At 41.6% G+C, this 19,838-nt stretch overlaps 1 protein-coding gene across 2 annotated transcripts in view; it reads left to right on the top strand.

The window, feature by feature from the left end:
• cdh24b (cadherin 24, type 2b) overlaps window positions 1-19,838 on the top strand; it is a 150,044-nt gene that overhangs the window by 112,390 nt on the left and 17,816 nt on the right. For both annotated transcript variants that reach the window (XM_083541609.1, XM_083541610.1), the window contains exon 6: window positions 8,391-8,572. In XM_083541609.1, coding sequence (XP_083397735.1) covers window positions 8,391-8,572 — 182 coding nt within the window. The remainder of the gene's footprint in view (window positions 1-8,390; window positions 8,573-19,838) is intronic.

Genomic DNA, 19,838 nt, shown 5'->3' with positions numbered 1-19,838 from the left:
TATTTCTAAATATTCCTAGGATAACTTTTGGTTTTACAAGATAATATGAGACAGATGTGGATATTCGAGGAGGATAGTTTTTAACAGTACCACAATTTGGTGCATAGCCTCAGGAACTGAACATGCCTACCAATGGTTCACTTCCTATTTTGCAGCTGTTAGATTTGTTGGCCCATTACTGGAAAATTCTTTGGAGTATTGTATCTTTCGGCATTTTTGTAAAGCATTTTTGGAGATGTTGTATGCCAAATTTGGTGACAATCGGATAAAGACCGAGGATTATGTCCTTATTATTTTCTGATGCTCATTTCTAAGTTTCTTTGGCTAACCCGTAACACTGTTGCCAAGAAAAATAAAAAAGCACGAGTTTTGGAAACCAGTCTGTGCTTATATGATTTCTGTTGCAACTGGAGTTAGCGTGCTCTCCATTCACCCAGACTCAACGCGTTACAACGGCTTGTATCTAAACAGTAGCCTACCAAGAAAGTCATTGTTCACTGTCTTCCTCCTTCCTTTCACAACTATTTCTCTCTGGACTTTATCTTTTGGCATCGTCGTGCGTTTAAAGGTGAGGTGCGTTTTTTTTGTTTCCGTTCTACAAAACATTAAAAAATTACGACTTCAACATAATAAGAAACGATCAGTCTCTGAGTCAACGCTTAAATTAATATTTGCTAGAGATTTAAACTCTTGCACTTAGCTGCCAAGGTTTTAACCATCTTTATGCAGATTGTTTTTACTGCCTAGTTGGTTAAAATGATTCCTTTTACAGTATAATGTGATCTTTCCAGGCAGACAGCCAATGCAAGGTTAACGGTTTAAAGGTGCTATAGTCTTACTTGTATATATAATGTGGAATTTATTTAGAACATGAATAAACCAAAAAAAAAATAAGGGTTAATCTGTGCTTTAGCAAATTTAGCTAGAAAACCCCCCCAGCATGGATCTTTGCAAACATGGGTGGGAATCATTTAAATATCAAATTCACCTAACATCTTTTCATTCTTTATGTGGATTGGTTCTATTTTTGCCTACTTTATTTTGTTGAAATAATCTGTTATTTTTTTTATGTTGTTCCCAATTGGGTGTTTGATTCATTGGGAGTACTAGAAGCACCTGTAAGCCGGAAACCAATTTCTTGGCCAGTAAAGCTGTTTCTATTGTATTCTTTACATTGCTTACATGTGTGTGTGTGTGTGTGTGTGTGTGTGTGTGTGTGTGTGTGTGTGTGTGTGTGTGTGTGTGTGTGTGTGTGTGTGTCTGTTTGTGTGTGTCGTGTCATTGCCATCTCCCATTTATTTTCCAAAGGAATTGCCCACCTGCATGCACCATATTGGCTTTCCAGTTTTAAATCAAGTCCCTATCTCTAGCAAGCACTCATAACAAGCCCACTGGTGCTTTTTTTTTTTTTTTTTCTTCTGCCCACTGAAATTGGCCGGTTCACAGAGTGACAGCTTTGTAAATCGGTATCAGACAAAGCCTAACATGAAGCCATCTGGATATGAGAGGACGTCTAATTTTCATAGATTCCTGCCATCCGGAGCTGTTTGTACCGAAGGCGCACCGAGCAGCTTTGAATTCGCCTTTGATGCCAGACCGTTGCTTTTTTTCCCTGAACTTGTATTTGTGCGAATTTGCCGCACGATACTGTTAATATTGTCCAGACTCTACGGTTCTCCAAAGAAAGGATGAACTGAATTCGATCATGTCCCTTGCCTTGATGTGTACGCTTTTGCGTCTATTCCACCGCACCTCGTTCGAGCCTCTGAGGAAGCAAAGACTTAAGATGTAAGATGTACCTGTGGCAAATCGCATGTAGCAAGCTACAATTAGGCAGCCTGCGAGCACCGAGTCCCGTAGCAGTGAGTCAGCATAGCTGAGCTAATGTGCTGATTTAATGCAAGCCCTAAGAAGAGAAGGTCACTGTTGTGCCGTGGTAGCGCTGAGAAAGTAATACGGTGCGTCAAAGTGTCAATCCTGCGAGCCTGACAGCTGGGCTTGTTAGGGACCTAAAGAAGATTGAAATGAGATGCGGCGCCATTTGCTTGAAGCGGTGGCTCAGAGTGTACACAGACCTCCCAGTCACCTACCTTGTAATGCCCATCGTTAACATTATTTTGTCAAACCAACTCCAAGTAAGCAGTCACAGACTCGAACGCATGTTGATAGTCACCCTGTCAGTCATTGGAAAAGAAATCGCAGGAGCAAGCGATATTATTTGGAAGCTGAATGAAGTATGTTTTCTTATTTGCAGCACAGCATCGATGCTAAGCGGCCTCTATTGATGCAGAATTGCTGAACATTTAATAGTCTTTATGTTGAGAACAATTTATTGATCCCATAAAGAAAAATTACACACTTGCTGCTTTTCATACATTTTGCACCCATCTTTAATCCTCCTGCTACTAATGGGTAGCCAGTGTCTGATCTGAACCTATGCCTCAGTTTAGGCTTTGGGGGATGGACCCGCATGAATAGCCCAAATCTATTTTCTGGGATTGACGCTTATTATTATATTTAGAAAATACTAGTTTTTGTGCCGGTTGTATCATTTTACTTTGTTGTATTTTTCCACCACACCTTAAAGGCCCGTCCGTGAAAATATTGTCTGACATTAAACTGGTCAGTGGCACAAAAAAGGTTGGGGACCACTGGGTTACACAACCACCAGATTGTATTTGATTAGCGGACTACATGATATATAATGTAATATATACAGTACAATATATACACTGACCAGGCATAACTATGACCACCTGCCTAATATTGCGTTGGTCCCCCTTTTGCAGCCAAAACAGTCCCGACCCATCAAGCATTGTTGCCCCACCTGCATCAGTGACCCATTGCCACCGATGACCGCTTGACCGGTTCACCACTGTTGCTTCCTTTTGATAGATACTGACCACCATTTTGTCCCTTGTCAAACTCGCTCAAATCCTGACAAATGTGCAGTTGCTTCCTAATATATCCCACCCACTATCATGTGCCATGACGAAGAGATAATCAGTGTTAATTACTTCACCAGGCATAATGTTATAATGTCATAATATTATGCAAGGTCGGTGTATAATACTTATGGAGTAGCGGTAGCTACTGATCAGACAGTCATAAGTTCACATCCCATGACCACTGAGCTGCCACTGCTAAGCCTTTAAACAAGGCTCTTCAACTTGTAAGTCTCTCTGTTTAAGAGCATCTGCCAAATACTGTAAATATATAATCTTACCTATGTACTATAGACTTGTACCTAAAACTGTCCTGTGCTCCTGGTTATGTTTAAAATAGACAGTAAAATTATTCTCTTTTTTTTTAACTAGAGGTGTGTATCTGTGGAAATGGATCGATGGAATGTCAATAAAAATAAAATGGTTACTGGACCACCAGATATTATTTGGCTGGTGGACAAGGTGGTGAAAAATCGGTTGGTTCTGCTGAATTGTACACAGGAACTGTCCTCAGCTCATCCCAGGACAATGGAAAATAAAGAATGGACATCACTAGCAATTAATAAAACCACCCAAATACCTTTACTATAGCACTGGGAGGTTTTTATGACAGTATATGACAGGGTATATGCAGGACAGTGTCATGGCTCCCCAACCAAGTTTTTAGACAGGGTTTTTTTCCCAAGTATTTTTCTATTAAATCAGGAACCAGACATTTTATTTAAAATGTAGTCTTGAATCACATTTTTTGTTTATTTAACAACTTAACAATAAAAACATTCAATAAAGTTGCTACTGCATCATACCTGATAGCACGGCTCTACCTAAGTCTTGATTCCGATTGGCCAGAAGCTGTCCGATTGTTTTATCTTTAACAAAGTCTTACACAAAAGCTGTACATCAATTTAAAATTTGGCACATGGTAATATAAGTCTGGCCATTTAGGCACACATTAAGAAGGATTAGGTAAGCTTCTTACTTTGTTTTTGGCTATGAAGATCTCTGCAGTCCCAAGCACATCCAAGACAATATTTTGGAATAGCATCTGCCTTTAGAGCACTGCCTTTATTACACAGATATTGGTCAGGTATTTTTATTTGGTAGACTAGTTTCTTGCAGGGAGGTGTGATTCAAAGCTGGATCAATTAAACATCAGTGGTAAAGGGTTACAGGACCATGAGATATAATGGTGGAAACAGCTTACAAAACATCTTCCAATAAAGGTACTGCAAATGTCCTAGACAGGGTTTTGGTATAGTTTCTGCCTATAGACTTTTTTTGCACTATTATTAATTGGATTTTTATGGTAGACTGTGTTTCTAAAGGTGTGTATCGGACTGAGATCTCAACCAGAGGAACCAAAAATGTATCAAAACTGCTTGGGTACAAATATTTTATGCATCGGGGGGTTGGTTGCCAGATATGAAGAATTTGCGACTTTGGTCAGTGTTCTATCCTGAGGTGTAAATAATAAATGTTTTTATTTTGTGGAAATAGAGGCAACCAAATTCAGAAAAGACTACCCTATGAGGTGCACATATGTATTCTACTCGTGATATTGAGGTGTTAAACCCATCGCAGCAATGCTGCTTGTATTGTGTTAGTCCACACACACTAGCAGTGTCATGTGTAGAAGCAGCACATTGGAATTCCACTCACTCAGCTGGGAACTATGCCTGTGCATCTGTTCTCTTAATTGTTGTTTAAACTGTTGATGTGTTGTGTGGCTACTTCAAACATTAATTTACCTTCCTTCTGCTTTTTCTTGGTTGTGGGTGGGGGTCTTGGTGGAAACAGGCTGAGAAGGTCAACCCAGACTTTTGGATCCCCAGCTACTGATTCTTCTTCCTGGGGGATGGATATAATCTCTCCAGCTGGTTCAGGTCTGCCCCAGGTCTGCCCCAGGTCTTTGTCTGGCAGGTCATGCCTGTCAGACGTACTCTATCAGGAGAGCTTGACTGAAATATATTTCATGCAGCTATTTGTAAAAAAGGAAAGCTTTCACTAGTCTTAAGGAGATTTATGGTTTTGCTAAGCTACAAACGATTCCGTAAATCATTTTTAACAGCAAACCATATCCAAGGAGATCGTGCTATACCATGCCAACAAGAAGACACAGTTAAGCCTTTCCGACCTTCTGTGCTTCCTCGGAATCCAAAGAACAGTCTGATTTCATTGCTTGTACACCCAAGCACCGGATGCAATGCGAAGAAACAGGGTGCGAGGGCGGAATAGGAGACGCCTATGGCGAAAGTACACAGGACCCCCCCCACTTCCATCTATAATCCTTCCGATCTACGCCCGATTAACAACAACACGGTACCCTTTTTGTGCGTTCAGAAAAAAAAAAACTTCCCATTCCAGACTGTGTGTATAAACACAATAAACACTGGTACAGACCCTATACTTTTAGGCTGAGGATATAAGATAGTAATGTTGAAACGCCGAGCAGGATGCCAAAGCAGTTTTGTCTGCTGTATGAAGCTACATTCTGTTGCTTGTTTTTTTTATGTTCTTCCTAGCAGTTAAGCAGCAGGATCAGTCGCTATCATCATGAACACCAAGAGCTATAAACTATCCAGATGCCTCCAATATAGCACTGGGAGATTTGAATCAGTGCAAAGTAGACAGTATGATTGCTCCCAAGCAAAGTTTTTTTTTTTGGACAAGTGTTTTAGGAGAGGACAAAGGGTTTATGAGTTTAGAAAATGACCACAATTCTCTTCCAAGATTGTACCCCAGTCTCTGGTGCAAAGTTTTATTGGAAGAGCACTTTATTGCTACACATAGGATATACCATAATGCCCTTATCATTATGCCCATTGTTTAAAGTCCCATGAGTTTGTGTAATCCTCAATCAGTTTTACAACTTAAACAAGCACTTCGCTACAGTCAATCAGTAAACAATCTATTTTTGTCTATTAAAACTGTATTTAAATGATTCCCAATAGTCGATTCTCTTCATTTTCATTAAAGTTTCTATCCAATCAGATTTCAGCAATCACAAATTGCTATGGTCAAAGCAATGTGCCTTGAGGCCTTCAGACTCAATAGTGGAGGCACCTACTGTATATCGTAATGTACCTGTAGCTTGAAGGCTGTTGCCTTAACCAATAAGATTTCGAGTTGGCAAAACCGGGGCCATCTAGCAGGCGTACAACAATGTCGAATTATTTTTTTTGATTGGATGGTCAAAGAGCGCACACTATTCTGAGCTTGCAAACCGCATCTGTAGCAAACTGCACAAGCTCAAATATATTCGTGTAGATTTAATAGCTTACCGAGTAAAAGAATTTGATTTTGGTCACAGATACACATATTTATAAAATGGATTTCTCAAGAAAAGCTGGAAATCGTGAGGAAACAACAGTTCAAAACAAGTGTTAAGCTTAACAAAACTTAACCGTTTGTCTTTTTGTCTATTTTCCCTGTAGAATTTGTACAAATCGCATAGTTTTGTATCCATATATGGATAATAGGTTCAACGTTGTGCTAAATGTACAATGTTTGCATCACTAATTCTTTTCCTGTCCTGCTTTAGTCCTGAAATTCTGCATTCTTTAGTCGACATCCCATAATATCTCCTCAGATGTGGTCCTGTAGTGTTTCCTGCTTAGTGATGGACAATAACAGATGGGCTACTCTCAGCGATCGCACACCTTCTGAGTAACCTTTATGCTAATCGGCAGCGCTGTTTGTTTTTATATATATATATATATATATATATATACAGTGGGTACGGAAAGTATTCAGACCCCCTTAAATTTTTCACTTTTTGTTATATTGCAGCCATTTGCTAAAATCATTTAAGTTCATTTCTTTTCCTCATGAATGTACACACAGCTCCCCATACTGACAGAAAAACACAGAATGGTTGACATTGTTGCAGATTTATTAAAAAAGAAAAACTGAAATATCACATGGTCCTAAGTATTCAGACCCTTTGCTGTGACACTCATATATTTAACTCAGGTGCTCTCCATTTCTTCTGATCATCCTTGAGATGGTTCTACACCTTCATTTGAGTCCAGAAATTTTTGATTATACTGATTGGACTTGATTAGGAAAGCCACACACCTGTTTATATAAGACCTTTCAGATCACAATGCATGTCAGAGCAAATGAGAATCATTAAGGTCAAAGGAACTGCCTGAAGAGCTCAGAGACAGAATTGTGGCAAGGCACAGATCTGGCCAAGGTTCCAAAAAAATGTTTGCTGCGCTTAAGGTTCCTAAGAGCACAGTGGCCTCCATAATCCTAAAATGGAAGACGTTTGGGACGACCAGAACCATTCCTAGAGCTGGCCGTCCGGCCAAACTGAGCTATCGGGGGAGAAGAGCCTTGGTGAGAGAGGTAAAGAAGAACCCAAAGATCACTGTGGCTGAGCTCCAGAGATGCAGTCGGGAGATGGGAGAAAGTTGTAGAAAGTCAACCATCACTGCAGCCCTTCACCAGTGGGGCTTTATAGCAGAGTGGCCCGACGGAAGCCTCTCCTCAGTGCAGGACACATGAAAACCCGCATGGAGTTCTCCAAGATGGTGAGAAATAAGATTCTCTGGTCTGATGAGACCAAGATAGAACTTTTTGGCCTTAATTCTAAGCGGTATGTGTGGAGAAAACCAGGCACTGCTCATCACCTGTCCAGTACAGTCTCAACAATGAAGCATGGTGGTGGCAGCATCATGCTGTGGGGGTGTTTTTCAGCTGCAGGGACAGGACGACTGGTTGCAATCAAGGGAAAGATGAATGCGGCCAAGCACAGGGATATCCTGGACGAAAACCTTCTCCAGAGTGCTTTGGACCTCAGACTGGGCTGAAGGTTTACCTTCCAACAAGACAATGACCCTAAGCACACAGCTAAAATAACGATGGAGTGGCTTCACAACAACTCCGTGACTGTTCTTGAATGGCCCAGCCAGAGCAATGACTTAAACCCAATTGAGCATCTCTGGAGAGACCTAAAAATGGCTGTCCACCAACGTTTACCATCCAACCTGACAGAACTGGAGAGGATCTGCAATGAGGAATGGCAGAGGATCCCTGAATCCAGGTGTGAAAAACTTGTTGCATCCTTCCCAAAAAGACTCCTGGCTGTATTAGATCAAAAGGGGGCTTCTACTAAATACTGAGCAAAGGGTCTGAATACTTAGGACCATGTGATATTTCAGTTTTTCTTTTTTAATAAATCTGCAACAATGTCAACAATTCTGTGTTTTTCTGTCAGTATGGGGTGCTATGTGTACATTCATGAGGAAAATAAATGAACTTAAATGATTTTAGCAAATGGCTGCAATATAACAAAGAGTGAAAAATTTAAGGGGGTCTGAATACTTTCCGTACCCACTGTATATATATATAATATAATATAATATAATAAATACTGATCTCTTATAATGTCTCTTCTCGTTTCTATCTTTAAATTTTTTATCTCCTCCCATTGTTCAGGCTCCTGGTTGTTCTCAGTGTCGGAGTTGGCGGCGCCGGGGGCGGAGGTGGGCCGGATCTCAGCAACAGACGCTGACCTGGGAGAGAACGCCAAGCTGGAATATACCATCCTAGAGGGGGAGTCAGGAGACACCTTCAGCATTACCGGAGTCAACCAAGAGGCCATCATTACCCTGACCAAAGTAAGATAGTCAATATGTGTGTGTGTAATTCAGTGAGAGAGCGAAAATTAGTTTCACATGTAGTGTTGCGGTCAAAAAGTACATCACGCAGCAGGTAGAAGGAACAGGTCATCTGCTTGCTGTGCCAGGTGTCGTGATAAAAATGAGCTATGTGTATAGTAAAAAGGAAATCTCTAAAAAAAAAAAAAAAAAAGAAAGAAGGAAAGAAAAGTTAGTTCGGCGAATGAGTGCAGTGTTTAGCGTGAGTCAGAGCAGTTGAATCAGCTCTTTCACAATCTGTGAGAAAATTGGGCATGTGTGTGAGTGAGTGGTGTGTGAGTGAGTGTGTCCATGTTGGAGGGTGTGGGTCAGGCACTGGCATCAAAGATGGCAACAGAAGATCGAGTATGATTAGGAATGATGTGTCATGTTTTACGTGTGTACATCTACCAAAACATCACGCCTATGAATATTCTACTTGTTGAAGGAGATCGTTCAGTGTTTAAACAAAAGTTTGTGGACACCTGAGCATTAGGTTTTTAAACATCTTATTCATCTATTGAACATCTAAAGGTGTTTAATGGCGTTGAGCTCATAGCTTTTGAGCAGATCTTCCACATCTCTCAACCCATGGAAACCATAAGTTAATGGAGTTGGCTTTGTGCACAAGTGCAGCTCAGGATGGTTCCCTTTTGAGTCTGGTTCCTCTCAAGGTTTCCACCTCATACCATCTCATTGGGTTTGTTTCCTTGCCTTCCTGGAACAGGTTTGGGTCTAGTTCAAGTAAATGGAAAATTTCATTTTACCACATTCTATTTTCAATTATACATTTGTGTACAGAATGGAGAACAAACACATATGGCCAGAAAAGGTTTCCTGAAACTTTTTTTCATAGAGTGTACTTCACCTTTGCTGTAAATTGTCTTTCGATTTGACTCTTTTCAGGAGCTGTCACACTGTTGAATAATAAATATTGGTTAAATATTTATTGGCGTAGACGTGGATCTAAATACCTTCCGCTCCTGCCTCTGCAGAAGTATTTTATTTTTGTTTTTTGCTTTTTACTAATTTTGGTGCAGCAAGCTTTTTCTTTTTACGGAATTTTGTGGGTGTCGCCCAAAGCAAATAAGCAGTGCCGGGCAAGCGGCTGGTAATTTAAAGAAAATTGGTATGCATCAGCACATGCATTGGTGTTTCACATGGAAATCGGTGTTTCTAAAATCTGGGAAAAAATCCAACAATAATAATTTGTGTAAGGAACATTTTACACAAGTTTTGTACTTAGAGATTGATACCTGACCATAATATTTCCTCTTATGATAAGCCTCAATCTTACTAGATTTTAGAGCGTGCTTTGATTATTCAGCCACAAGGGAATAAGTTAAGTCAGGTAGTGATTTACTGTAGGTGAGGTGAGGAGGCCTGGGGTGACATTTGGCGTTACAATTTATCGCAATGTTTTTATAAGGTTGAGGTCAGAGCTCTATAGCAGGCCCCTCAAGATCTTGCACTCCAGCCCATGTAGATGATAGATAAATATATGTACAGCAAATAAATATAAAAGCCCAAAGAGTACAGTAAAGTAGTGGGCTCAAAACACAGCCCTGTGGTATGCCAGTGTTCAGATTGGGGGTTGTGGACACGTGATTGCCCAACCTAATAGACTGATGTCTGCTGGTGAGAAAGTTTAATATCCATGCATGTAGATGTGCAGATAACCAGATCACTGAGCTTAGTGATCAGTTTAATGGGAATTGAATGAGAACTGAAGGCTGAACTAATGTATACCATATCTTCATGGCTTTTCGCTTTGTGCACAGGAGCATTGTCATGCTGGAACAGACTTTGGTCTGCTAGTTTAAGTGAACGGAAAATGTAACGCCTTCCGCATTTAAAGGCATCCTATTCAGTTGTTTGTGGTAACAGTTTGGGGAAGAACCACATATGCCTGTAAAGGTCAGGTGTCCCAATACCTTTAAATTATAAAAACTTTCTTTCGGCTTCTCCCATTAGGGGTCGCCACAGCGGATCATCTGCATGTTTGATTCGGCACATGTTTTTATGCTGGATGCACTGCTTAACGCAACCATTTCCTTATCCGGGCTTGAGACCTGCACTAAGAGTGCACTGGCTTGTGCAGCCCTAATGGCTGTGGTTGGTTTCCTGACCGGCAATCGAACCCGGAAATACCTTTAATTGATAGATGTTTTAAATTCTGCTTTTCTTTGGGTGCTGCTCTTTTGTTTTGTTTCACATTCCCTTTTTGTTTGTGACATGCTTTGTTTTGGTGCTGTCTTTTCACTTCTCCTTTTATGACGATGCCTAATTACCCTAATGTGTTCACCTGTTTTGTGTGCTGTCATAATTCATTTGATCATTTTTGCGCTCATGTTTTTGTTCCTCTTCGCGAAGGCTTGTCATGCGCCTCATTAAAGTCATCAAAGCCGTGCATCACAAGTTTATGCAAATAGGTTATAATACAGTCGAGCAACAAATCCAAACATTTAGCTTAAACGTTTCCTCAGACCAATCGTATGGCATTCATTCCACTTAATCCACTGTTTGATTTTGTGGAAAGGATACCAGAAAGTGGTAATTTTTATGTTATGCGCTTGGAAACATTACAAGGAACATCAAGATCATTGTTGTTTTTGAGGAGGGTTGTCTAGCTAGTACAGTTAGCTTGTAATGTTCACGGCTAATACGGCTTCACACATTTATAACCCAATCCATCTCGAGGACATTTTCAAAACAAATCAGTCATATAGTGTAGTAATCATATGCTCTAGGCAATGTTTTGGCTATGACCGTTTCTCATCTGAGCTGGACGGATGGTACTTGTCCACAGGTGCACATGAACGTAGAGTTATATTTCCTGGTTCTATATATAGAAAGGTAGGATATTGAATGGACACATAGAGAGAAAAAAAAGAAAGTTTTTAGAGATGAAGCTGATAAAAACCCCTACCTACCACATTAATCACCCACTCATTCTATCTAACCCTATCCAACACCTTAACCACCCACTAATTCTATTTACCCCACTAACCAGATTAACCACCCACCTATTCTATCTAACCCCAACCACCAAGTTAACCACCCACTAATTCTATCTAACCCCACCAACGATCTAAACCACCTACCCATCCGATTCAACCCCACCTACCACCTTAACCACTCACTTATTCATTTTTAACCCCATTTACCACCTTATCCACCCACTCATTCTAACTACCTACTTACTCTAACCACACTTTCCACCTTAACCACCAAACCACTTTAACCCCACTTATCACCTTAACCATTTACCCACTATAACCACAACTACCACCTTAACACCAACTCATTCTGTTTAACCCTAACCAACCACCTTAACCACCCACTCATTCTGTCTAACCTCACCTACCACCTTAATAACCCACCCACTCCAACCCCACCTATCACCGTAATCACCCACTCACTCCAACCCCACCTACCACCAGAATAACCCACCCAAAGGTGGTAGCTAAGTGGTTAAGGCATTATGCTCTAGATGAGAAAGGTCACAAGTTCAAATCCTAGCAAACTGATACTATAATGCCTTTGAGCAAGGCCCTTAACCCTCAACTGTTCGGTTGTAAGCTGCCCTGGATAAGGGCGTCCGCCAAATGCCATAAATGTAAATGTAAATGTTACCCCACTTACTACGATAAAATCATGGTGATAAATGCAGCCGAGTCATCTAACAACTGTCAAGCAGCCAAGATATACGACGTGTCAGAATGTAATGTCAGGAGATGGTGAGCCCAAAAAGAAGTCTAAAAAATGCTAATAATGGTAGTTAAAGAAAAACTTACCAAGTGTGTCTTGTGGTAATTCTGCACTGCGATTGGATTCTCCAGGCATGGGTATGGTCATGTTTTTTCACAATGAGATGGACAGCTTGTTACAGCACAATTGTTATTAAATCTAGATAGAGGGTTAAATATGAATTTGAATGCAGCCATAAGACTTTTGGTCTTCAGAAAGCATTTTTTCAAAAGGTACACTTTGAAGGGGGTAAATCTTATAATCAGGGTCATCTTATATTTGGGACAATGCGGTATTTCCTGGTTACAACTTGTATTTTGTGAATTTTGATTCCCCCAACTTAAAACCCCACATGGTAACTTAGCGGTTAAGACATTGGACTTTGGATTTTCCAAAGATTGTGATTTCAAATCCCAGCCTCACCAAGCTGCCGTTCCAGGGCCCCTGAGCAAGGCCCTCAACCCCATAAAGGCATCTGTCAAATGGCATAAAGGTAAACCCCTCAGCAACTACACTCTAAGGTCAAACAAAGCAGAAATCTTGGTATCTCTGTGAACTTTGGAGGAATCAGTGGCTTATTTATTCATTAGAAGCGGCGGATTGAATTTCACATCGCTATTGTGTCCCAAGCCCCAAATAATTCATAACCCAAAAGTAAAAGAGGGAAAAGAGAAGGACAGAATGAGAGACACACAACAATGGATGAGTGTTGCCTTGCTGTGTGGAGAGAAGTAAATTTCTCTGTGGCTCAACAGCCAAGCAGACAAGCTGGTGAAATTATGGATAAACAGAGGAACTGGTCTCTTCTTGGATTTGCATTTTATCTGTATACCCTGATAAAAAAAAATTCAAACTACTGAGTCATTTCATCTTGAAAAAAAAAACCACACACACACGAAAAAAAAAAACGAAAGGCCAGACTGGCCTATTTTTTCTTTTTTTTGTGTGTCCACAGCTCTGACTTTCAGAATCCAGCTCTACAGCACAGTGATACTAAAAATAAGAGACGGAGAGAGTGAAAAAAAGAGAGAGTGAGAGAGTGTGAAAGAGAGAGAGAGAGAGAGGGGGAGAGAAAGGTGCAAAGAATGTATAAAGAGAGCGATGAGTGGAGAGCATCGTGGGAGGAAGTGAAAATGAGGCTTTAAGAGGTTGAAAGAGGATTTGAAGATGATCCAAAAAAAAAAGAAAAAAAAAGAAAACAAGAAAGATGCCCATTTTTTTCATTTATAAAGTCCAAATTTGCCCCAAATTCCGAATGCATATTTGCCACAACCAAAACAGCTGTGTATGAGAGCTGGGGTCCTTTGAGTTGTCCTCTGGACCCTCTTGTCTGCCTTCCAAACGAGCAGAGCGAAATAGAGAGAATAGGAAAGCGTGAGTGACTGAGGGAGAAATAGAGCGATGCACACAGAGGGTCGAGACTAAAAGAGCAATAGAGTGATACAGACAGAAAGAGATAAAGAAATTGACAAAAAGAGACAGAGTGGGGGGAACTGGGAGGATAAAAAGAAAGATTAAAGGAAAAATAGAAAGGTATTAAAGATGGTAGAAAGGTCAAAATGACTGACTTTCCTCCACCACCCCAGCGAGCAATTCGAAACGCCAACCTCACCTACCACGATAAACACCATCCCCACTTTAACCCCACCTACTACCTTAATCATCAAACCAATCTAACTTTATCTACCACCATAATCACCAGCCCAATCCAACACCACCTACTACCACAAACACTAACTCACACTAAACCCCATCTATCACCATAACCACCAACCACCCCTCACCCTGCCTACTTCCAAAACCACTGACCCACTATGTCTCCATGTTCAACTATAAATACCCATTCATTCTGACTCCACCTACCACCATCAACATTATCACCAACCAACTTTAACACCAAAAACAACCATAAACAACTTACCCTAACCCCACTGATCTTTATAAACACCCACCCTACCCCCACCTACCACCATAAACATGACCTGACCTAACTTTACCAACCACCATAAACCCCGACCAACCCTAACCAGACCTTCCACCATACACACCAACTCACCTTAACCCAACTATGAACACAAATTTACACTGTCCCCACGTACCCTATACCCCCATAAACACCAAATTACCCTAACCCTACCTAGCACCATAAAACCCTGACCCACCCTAACCCCACCTCACACTATAAACGCCCACCCAAGCCCCACCTTATATCATGAACACCTACCCACTCTTACCCCACATACAACTATAAACACCAACTTACCCTATATCCACCTACCACCATAACCACCAACTCACCCTAACCCCACCTACAACTTTAAACACCCACTAACAGTAACCCCACCTCTTACCATGAACACCAATTTTCCCTAACCCCACCTACCATCATAAACACCTACCCTAACCCCAACTACCCAATAAACACTAAACCAACCTACCCCCACCTACCCCATACACGGCCCACCAACCCTCATAAACACCAACATACTGTAACATCACCTACAACTATAAGCACCCACCCACCCTAAGCCCACCTACACCTAAAGCCTGATTTACCCCTAGCCCCACCTACCCCTATAACCCCAACCCAAAATAACCCCACTTACTGTCATAAACACCCACCAAACCTAACCTTACCTACCCCTATAACACAAACCCACCATAACCCCACCTACCATCATAAACCCTGACTCACCCTAACCCCACCTACCCCTTTAACCCTAACCCAAAATAAACCCATCTACAATCATAAACCCTGACTCACCCTAACCCCACCTACCCCTATAAATCCAACCCAAAATAATCCCACCTACCATCATAAACCCTGACTCACCCTAACCCCACCTACCTCTATAACCCCAACCCGAAATAACCCCACCTACCATCATAAACCCTGACTCACCCTAACCCCACCTACCCCTATAACTTCAACCCAAAATAACCCCACCTACCATCATAAACCCTGACTCTCCCTAACCCCACCTACCGCTATAACCCCAACCCAACCCAACCTACCCCATAAACCGTGACCCACCTTAACCCCACCTACCACCTAAACCATAGGTATCAGGGACAGACATAAACATCAAGAAAGATGGAAGGGTCAAAAACTGAGAGACGGACAAAAGAACAGAGAAGGAGAAATTAAGAGAAAGAGATTGAGAGAAATGTGATGCGAGAGAGGGAACAAGAGAGAGGGAGAGCTTCCTGCTCCAGGGAAGAGTGGAGCATTTATCATTGAAAGAAATTTCATTTTAAAGTCTTATGGATCATTTTGTCTCGTTATTTTTTTACCCATAATGTCCAAACCTTCAGATATTCCTAACCTTGATAATACACACCCAACACACACACACACACACACACACACACACACACACACACACACACACACACACACACACACACACACACACACACACACACACACCTAACACACACCACACACCCTTTCTTTCTACCCTGACCATAGATGCTGTATTGAAATTTGATTTGTAATTATCTTATTGAACTCTGTTTACATTTAATTAGTTCTGTTAATTACTTCGAGAAAAAAAAAAAATGGACACTCGCATCAAAATAGCCAGGAGAGATACGAAAGAAAGGATGAACGAGGGATAGATAGAGCAGGTTGTGCGTTTGTGTGTGTGTGGTAAAGCTGTTGCCAGGGAGGCTGGGGATATTAACGCTGTGCTATCTACTAGCTGTGCAGATGCGACCTCCATGTAAATCTTGGCTCTCAGTGCTCGAATAAAGCGTTCAGTCATCTCTCTCTCTCTCTCTCTCTCTCTCTCTCTCTCTCTCTCTCTCTCTCTCTCTCTCTCTCTCTATCGCTTTCTCTCTCTACTCCCTCACTCTGTCTATAGAGCGTTCATCGCTCAGGCAAGTATTTATATTTGAACTCTAAGCCCCATTTATTTGAGTTTGAGACCCGCTCCATTAACTCCGTGGAACAGTTGAGATGACCTTCAGGGGTCACGTGGGAAAGAAAGCCTCATGATAATAAAACAAATAAACAAACAAACAAAGAAATAAACGTTCAAATTATGAGCATTTCCCGCATTGTTCCTAACGCTATGAATACAACGAGAAGAATCGTAATTATACAGTGTGTGTGTGTGTAATTGTAGGTGTGTATCTCCGTTCTGTGTGTATAATTGGGTGTCTATGGGTGGTATGTTTCTCTGATTAAATGCTGATTGCAAGACGTCTGAGTCAGTGTGTGTGTGTATGTGTGTGGAGGGGTGGGGGATTGTTGGTTGCAGCACCCGTACAAGAAGCGCTCTTGCATTCAGCGAATAAACACTTTTAACTCCAGATGTATGCCCACATCTGTGTCTCTGTATAGTTTATAGCACGAGGGCTGTCATCGAACTCCACACACACCAACTTGTCAAATTTGGGATATTTAACCTGCTTTTCATTTTTCTTTCTGAGCTTCGTTAGACTGCCCCCTAGTGGAGACGGGTGAACTAGAGTGTTCCCAAAATCCTGGTTCAAACTTATACGTGTTTGTCCTTTCCAACAATTTACAGTATGTGCTTGAGTGTGCTATCATAAGCAGACTTTATTTCAAAATGTAATCGTTCAAATGTTTCAATTATTGTTTTCTAACTAAGTATTCACACATAGGAAAGTCCATTCATACACATTTTGGACAAATGTATTTTGGCAATTTTAAAGGATGCTAGGGGACCCAAACCTGTTCCAGCATGACAATGCACCAGTGTACCCCAATGCACAAAGTCAGCTCCATGAAGATATAGTTGACACGGGTTTGGGAGATGTGGAAGGTCTCCTGCTACCATATAGAGTTCTGTCCTCAACCCCATTGAACACCTGGCATGAATTGGAACACTGACAGATCTCTACAAGCACACTCTAAAATCTAGTGGAACATCTTCTCAGAAGAGTGGAGTTTACTATAAGAGCAAATCGGGAATAAATGGTCAGGTGCCCAACATTTTCTTGGTCTATATGATGTCATCCCATTCAAATTTGCGGAATTGTGGAAATGCCATGGGGTTATGCGATGGCCGAAATTCATGCTTGCTTCGATACGATTAAAAGTAAATGAGCAGAAAAAAAAGACTTTTTTGAAGGACTACATGGAACAATGATCGACGGTTTCTCCTTCAGCGTGCGCCCTGTTTGTAAAGGAGTGGCTAATCCGAGGCCATAAACCTGCAGCCCTGGCAGGATTAGGGGTGTTTGCTTTTGCAGTGTGAAGAGAGATTGTACTAATCTTTTCAGAAAGTGAGAGAGAGAGAGTGAGAGGAAAAAACGAAAGAAAGATCAGAGGCAGGCGATGGGAGGGTGTTGGACAGAGAGGGAAAATGTTTTCCAGACTGGAATGCAAGGTGAAAACAGCATGGCTCTCAGGTATTAGACTTGCAGAAGGCACAAACAAACGATACACCTGAATTTTCCTACCACATGTGGTTCATCCCAATGTGTGTGAATGAGAGGGAGGACAGTGGACTGGTGCGGTTGCAGGGAGAAGAGGTGGAGAAGGTGAAGGAGTTCAGGTACCTGGGGTCAACAGAGCAAAATAATGAAGAGTGTGTTAGAGAAGTGAAGAAAAGATTGCAGGCAGGGTGGAGTGGGTGGAGAAGATTTGTGATAGTATGGTATCTGCAAGAGTGAAAGGGAAAGTTTATAGGACTGTGGTGAGACCTGCGATGTTGTATGGTTTAGAGACAGTGGCAGTGAGTTAAAGACAGGAGGTGCAGCTGGAGGTAGCAGAGCTGAAGATGTTGAGGTTTGTATTTGGAGTGACGACAATGGACAGGATTAGAAACGAGTTTATTAGAGGGACAGCACATGTAGGACGTTTTGGGGACAAAGTGAGAGAGGCCCGATTGAGATGGCTTGGACATGTGCAGAGGAGAGACATGGGTATATTGGTAGGAGAATGCTGAGGATGGAGCCACCAGGAAGGAGGAAAAAAGGAAGACCAAAGAGGAGGTTTATGGATGTGGTGAAGGAAGACATGCAGGTAGTTGGTTTGAAAGAAGCCGATGTAGAGGACAGTGTAGTATGGAGATGGATGATCCGCTGTGGCGACCCCTAACGGAAGCAGCCAAAAGCAGAAGATGTAGTTCATCCCCAACCTGTTACCACAATCTCTTTATAAGATGGTAAATTTTCCCTTCACTTGAACTCGGAGACCCAAACTTGCTCCAGCTTGACACAAAGCCAGCTTCATGAAGATATGGTTTCCATGGGTTGGAGTGGAAGATCTCCTGCTATAGAGCTCTGACCTCCCCCCTATTAAACACCTTCAGGATGAATGTGAATGCTGGCTGCACCCCAGACATCCTCATTCTTATAGATTATCCAAAATATGAGTTGAAAGATTTTGAGTGGCCTGCTATAGAGCTCTGACCTCAACTATATTCCCCTGGTTGAATTGGAACGCTGAAACGCTGACTGAACCCCAGGCCTTATCAGCTACATCAGTATCTGACTTTACTAACACCCTTGTGACTGAATGATCATCTCTAGAAAAATCTAGTGGAACATCTTCCCAGAAGAGTGGAGAATATTTCAAAAGCAAATGGGGGCTAAATGTGGAATGGGATGTTCGAAAAGCAAATGTCCTCAATATTTATGTGTTAGAAGCATGAAAAATGGGCCACCATAAGGATTTAAGGGGATTTGACACGGGCCAGGTTTTGATGACTAGGCGACTGGGTCAGAGCATCTCCAAAACTGCAGATCTTGTAGGCTGTTCCCGGACTGCAGTCGTCAGTATCTATCAAAAGTGGTATAAGAAGGAACCTGTGGTAAGCCGGCAACAGGGTCATGGGCAGGCAAGGCTCATTGATGCACGTGAGATGCGAAGGCTGGACCGTGTGGTCCGTTTTAACAGACGAGCTCCTGTTGCTCAAATTGCTGAAGAAGTCAATGCTGTTGATGCTCGACCGGTCACTATTGTTTTGGCAACCAAAAGAGGACCAACACAATTTCAGGCAGGTGGTCATAATGTTAAGCCTGATCGGGTATATATTTAACTAAACAAGCCCAAACCTGTCCTTAAGGAGTTCTATCATTTGAAAACCACTCGCTGATGCTCGCTGGCTCCATATGGACCGAACCTCACTTGAGATTACAATAGAAAGTACCAATTAGAAACCATAGATTTACAAAAGTTTTGGGTCATCTGGTCATAAGTACGGTATGTGATTTTTAAACATCGCCTTTCACATTTAGTCCCAATTTGCTCTTAAAATTCCTTCCACTCTTCTGAAAAGATGGTCCACTAGATTTTATAGTGTGCTTATGTATTATTTGTGTTCATCAGCCACAATTGTGTTATGAAGGGTAGGTACTGATGTAGGTGAGGAGACCTGGGGTGGAGTCAGCGTTTACATTCATCCTAAAGGTGTTCAGTAGGGATGGAGCTCTAGCAGGTCACTCAAGATCTTCCTCTCCAAAACATGTAAGCCATATCTTTATAGAACAGGTTTGCAAGTTCAAGTGAATGCAATATTAT

Source organism: Silurus aristotelis (genome assembly GCF_946808225.1).
Source record: "Silurus aristotelis genome assembly, chromosome: 5".
Taxonomy (NCBI): Eukaryota; Metazoa; Chordata; class Actinopteri; order Siluriformes; family Siluridae; genus Silurus; species Silurus aristotelis.
Note: the sequence above shows the minus strand (reverse complement) of the source record. Positions and strands in the feature narration are given on the sequence as shown.